Source organism: Miscanthus floridulus, chromosome 14 (assembly GCF_019320115.1).
Source record: "Miscanthus floridulus cultivar M001 chromosome 14, ASM1932011v1, whole genome shotgun sequence".
In the NCBI taxonomy this organism is placed as follows: Eukaryota; Viridiplantae; Streptophyta; class Magnoliopsida; order Poales; family Poaceae; genus Miscanthus; species Miscanthus floridulus.
This window is the reverse complement of record NC_089593.1, coordinates 12,029,118-12,034,318: the sequence shown is the minus strand read 5'-3', so window position 1 is coordinate 12,034,318 and position 5,201 is coordinate 12,029,118. Positions and strand designations below refer to the sequence as shown.

The 5,201-nt window shown below is 59.2% G+C and overlaps 1 protein-coding gene across 1 annotated transcript; it reads right to left on the bottom strand.

The window, feature by feature from the left end:
- Positions 1–312: 312 nt before the first annotated feature.
- On the bottom strand, positions 313–1,028 carry LOC136503045 (uncharacterized). Its single transcript, XM_066498251.1, has 2 exons — positions 590–1,028; positions 313–515 (listed from the first exon to the last, which is right to left on the bottom strand). Exons 1-2 carry the CDS (start codon positions 1,026–1,028, stop codon positions 313–315), a joined length of 642 nt encoding a protein of 213 aa, XP_066354348.1.
- Between the last annotated feature and the right edge of the window lie 4,173 nt (positions 1,029–5,201).

Below are 5,201 nucleotides of genomic sequence, written 5' to 3'. Positions count from 1 at the left end.
ATAAAGTCACCGACCGACCCTGACTGGAGACTGGGTAGTGTCTTCTCCGTGCATGCTTCTGGCCATATCTTCACGGCGAACGTCCATCACCCACTGGGCAGAGACTTGCTCCGCCACTGACCTTGCGTGCGGTAGCAAGCCCTCCCCGTTCGACTAGATGTCCTCCATGCTCAAGCCTTCAGCATACCCGCTGCAGATGGCAGCAAAGTCTAGGTTCGGATGGTGCGTAGCCACCGAAGTTAGCACCCCCGACGCCCCGTAGAATAGCCCACTCCTGAGAAGGCCCTGAACCACATCCGGGACCTCTACCAGCTAGACCACGGGCGCGCTAGTACTGGGCGCCAACCCAAAGACATCCGAGATGACAAGCTGGGCAACGTTGCGGATCTGGTCAAGATCCCCCTCGAGAGCACGTCGCTCTTCACGGGACTTGGCCAGTTCCTCTGCATTTCGGCTGAGGGTCGCCTTTATCGTCTCCAGGTCTTGCTCCAGTGTTTTCACCTTTCCACCCAGCTCTGAGAGAAGAGCGACAAGCTCAGAAATAGGCTGAAGGAAAAAACCAACAACGAAGAACAGAAAAAGCACGTACCGACGCGGAAGTTCTCAAGGATGGAGAGATCCTCTGCCTGCCGGGCCGCCTGTTCGCGCAGTCGGGCACTCGCGTCCTCCGTCCCCATCACCCGGCCTCGGAGCGCGAGCACCTCCTGGTCCGCCTCCAACCGGGCCTTCCGCTCCGCCTCCAGGGCCTTCCGTGCTGCCTCCAGGGCGTTCTGTGCCGACACCAAAGTGGCCTGCTCTAGCTCAAGCGCCGCCAAGGACTCTCGCAACACCACCTCAGTGTTCACCAAGGATGTCCGCACCCCCGCCTCGGTCTCTGCATGATGGGCCATCGCCGCCTTGAGCCCTTGCTTGGCGGTAGTCGCCCGCTCAGCTGCACGCTGCCCCTCCGCCCGCGCCACGGTCGCCTCGACCGCCCAGTCCTGGGACTCATGACGGGCGGACGCTAGCTGACGCTCGAGCTCGGCCATCTGGGTGTGCTCCGTTCGAAGAAAGCTAGACTTGCGGGACGACATCCCCTTCAGTCTCCACAAAAAACAGGCACGCTAAGGCAACCAACAAAAGGTTCAAAGGTCAAGGACAAAGTATGGAAAACTCACCGCCGCGGCAAGCTGCAGATCGACCTCCACCAACTGCTGAGCAAACCTAACCTGCCTCTGGGCGTTTCCAAGCTTCTCGGACAGGTTGGTGAGCTCGGACACCGCGGCATGCCCTTGCTCCCCAAGGATGTCCTAGAGCTAATGCTCCTGGGAATCCCGAAGGACAAACTGCGCCTCCGCTTGGTGCTCAGGGCAGGCCCACTCTAGGTCACCCTCCAGCAGCCCGCCAGAGGGCCCAGCCTCCGATTGGACCACCGCCAGCTCCCGTGGTGACACCGGTGGCCCCGCCGCGATATCCGCCTCATCATTGACGGGATGTCCACCACTTCATTCGCGTGGACCGCCACCGGGCTTCCCGACTCTGTCCCGGCCGCACTTTCCTCTAGCACCTTCGGCCCCGGCGGCAAGGATGAGTCGGGCGGCCCTCCACCCGGCGAGGTCGGGGGCTCAGTCTCCCTCTCCTCTTCTGCCGCGATTGGTGGAGGAGAGACCACGAGGGTTACTTCCGATGCGCCCCTGCCATCAGCACCGGAATCGCCACCAAAGTCGACGCCACCGCCATCGCTATGGCAGCAACCACCCCCGAAAGGGAAGGGCTCGCCGCCACCACCCTGCTCCCCCCGTCACTCGCTGTAGCACACTACAGGGTGGGCCTCTAGGTATCCTGCACGGGAGTCGAGGCGATGCTCAGCCCCGTCATCCCTTGGCTGCTAATAGAAATTGCAGGTAAGTCACACTCCAAAAAGACTCAACCAGCAAAAGATCGAAGAAACAAAGCAGAAACATACCGAGAGGCGAGCGGCATGACTCTAAAACCAAGACCTGGCGAGCCTACAGCGCACGGGCCGCTCCCAGGCTACGACCCGCGCCCCCTCACTTCGGTGGGGGACAGAGTCGCCCCAACCGGCTCATGCCCGACCAATGGGTCGCCATGATTCTCAGCTCGGGACTCCCCAACCGGAGCAGCGGGTGGGACCTCCTCTGGCTGCAAGTCGTGCAACGCGCGGGTGCCAGTCTGCTCCTCAGACCGCCTAGCATGCTCAACCACATCCATGGCAGGCGGGGCCTACCCCAGCTATGAGTCACGCGTTGGCACCGGTCCCGACGACATGTAAGTGTCAGTCGACAGACGGTGACAAAGCCGGCGATGTGCAGCACCCCCGTCGGATTAAGGTGATGTAGCTCCAGACCCCACTCATTGAGGAGGCCGCGCAGGAACCAGTGCACGGGGTATCCTAGCCCGCGCTTGTGGAAGGCAAGGAAGGAAACCACCTCGTCGGGCCGAGGTTGAGGGGACTCCTCCCGCCCGGGAACCGTCCAGTGCACCACCTCCTTCGGCGGCAGAAATCCCTTCGCAACAAAGGCCTTCAACACTGACTCCCTCACGGTGGACAACTTCTAGTCCGACATTTCGCTCTGGGATCACAGAAGGATCGGTGAGTTCTTCTTCTTCTCCCTCGTTCACTCCCCTTTCTTTCCTATTGCTCTCAGGAACGCTCCCGGCAAGAAGGAAGAGGAAAGATGGCGGCAGATGAGGAACAGGCAAAAGAATGGGACGAAAAACCCTTTCCCTCTCCTACTTAAGGAAAAGGAAACAACACTCAAGGAAGGGCGCGCTGATCGGGGAAGACGGAACGGTGGAGTGAGGAATTCTCTCTCTCTCTCTCTTTCCCATTTAATGCAGATAAGACACGCCTTGACCGATGAGACGTGCCCTGCCCGACGGAACGACTCCTGATTAGACGGGACGTGGCCTAGGCCAGGCCCACCACTACCGCACGACCAACCACTACCGCACGCTGAGCACAAAAACCGAAGCGACACTTCACGCGGGCGGCACCTCGCTTCCCCAGGCCAGACCTCGAGAAACCATCCGACCCCTGAGTCGATCGAATCACTCAAGATAGACACCAAGAGATAGGTAAGGAAGCAAAGGGGCGCCCCATGTAGGCCATGCCGACTCTGTCACGAACGACGAGCACGGGTCCCGGTCGGACATTTCCGACTGAAGCTCTCCGAACCCCGTCACTCAGGTCATCAAGGTGAGCATGTGTTTGATTAATACAAAAACTATTCACACAAGGACTCACCCATAATTGATGAGCGCAGGTCCCGGTCGGACATTTCCGACTGAAGCTCTACGAACCCCGTTACTTAAGCCATCAAGGTGAGCACTACCAACCCCCTCTATTTCCTTACAATCATTTCATACATCCATACGCGCATCTCATTCCATACGCCCGTGCCTCTCGGACGATTCGGGCCCTGAACCGCTCGGGGGCTCTGGATCTAAGCATCGCACGTGCAGCGAAATGCATCACAACACTCTGTGTTGCGTCAAGAAGCGGCGGTTGACTCATTCGACATGAGCAAACAACAGAGCCAGGGTAGAAAACCGTAGATGAGCCTCGTGCGGCCCTTGCCCGGTCTGGCAGACCAGGTCATCTCAACCTTCTCGTTCGATCATGAACCTTTCGCCAGGCCCACAGAATCTCCATCGAGGGGAGGCTGTTAGGCCACTCGGGTCAGTCTTCGGAACGACCTAGGCATCTGTCGGGTTATAGGTAAAGGAGTAGTGGAATGTCACAAGAGGGCTATGCCGACCCCGTCACGAACGATGGACCCGGATTCCGCTCGATTACACCCGATAGCAAACTCACCGAGCTAGTCTTCAAGCCTGAGCGATCGGGACAAGCGACGAAACTCAGCCCCTCCGGTTGTGAGGAACCGAGGATGGGGTAATGCACACAACTCACATCGACCCCCACGAAGGCCCGACAGGGCTCGGGGGCTTAAGACAAACGCCAAAAATCCAGGGACCGTGACTCCGAATTCGCGTAACGGCTTCACTTTCGACTGCACTCCAAAAATCCAGGGACCGCGACTCCGAACTCGCGTAATGGCTTCACTTCTGACTGCGCTCCAAAAATCCAGGGACCGCGACTCCAAACACACGTAACGGCTTCACTTCCAACTGCGCTCCAAAAAATTCAGGGACCGCGACTCCAAACTCACGTGAAAACTAACTACCTCGGCCGCCCAGGCTGCGCCGAGGCCGGGATCCACGACTCTGACCTGCTCGGTCCCACAGCACGCACCGACGCCAGGACCCACGATCTCGGTCTCGTCCGACCCCTAAACTAACTATTTAGAAACCACGGCACGCACCAACGGTAGGGTTTGTCCAAACTAACTCCCTCACTCGATCCCACGGTGCGCATCGACGCCAGGATCAGTGAGCTCTCTCACTACCGAACTAACTCCCTTGCCCAATCCCACGGCGCGCATTAACTCTAGGATCAATGAGCTCTCTCACGACCGAACTAACTCCTTCACCCAATCCCACGGCGCGCATCGACGCCAGGACCAGTGAGCTCTGTCTCATCCGAAACTAACTGCCTCACCCGATCCCACGGTGCGCATCGACACCAGGACCAATGAGCTCTGTCTCGTCCGAAACTAACTGCCTCACCCGATCCCACGGCGCACATCGACGCCAGGATCAGTGAGCTTTGTCTCGTCCGAAACTAACTGCCTCACCCGACACCACGGCGCGCATCGACGCCAGGATCAGTGGGCTCTGTCTCATCCGAAACTAACTGCATCACCCGATCTCACGGCACGCATCGATGCCAGGATCAATGAGCTCTGTCTCGTCCAAAACCCTTGAATGACTCCCTCGTTCGATCCCACGGCGCGCACCGACACCGGGATCCACAAGCTCCCTCTCACCCAATCTCTCAAAACAAACTAAAAAACCACCTCGGCTACACAACGACGCCTTGGGCGACAAAATTCCGTCTCAGACTAAAAAACGCACACACGCCCACCAGAACAACACCCCCCAGACGGTTCTGCCTGAACCGCCAAGGGGCTACACCCGTGGGTGCGCTCGCGCGCACCCGCCGACAAAACAGAAACCCCCCCAGATGGTTCCGCCCGAACCGCCCGGGGGCTCAGGGGCTACACCCACGGGTGCGCTCGCGCGCACCCATCGACAAGACAAAAATCCCCCGAACGATTCGACCCGAATCGCCTGGGGGC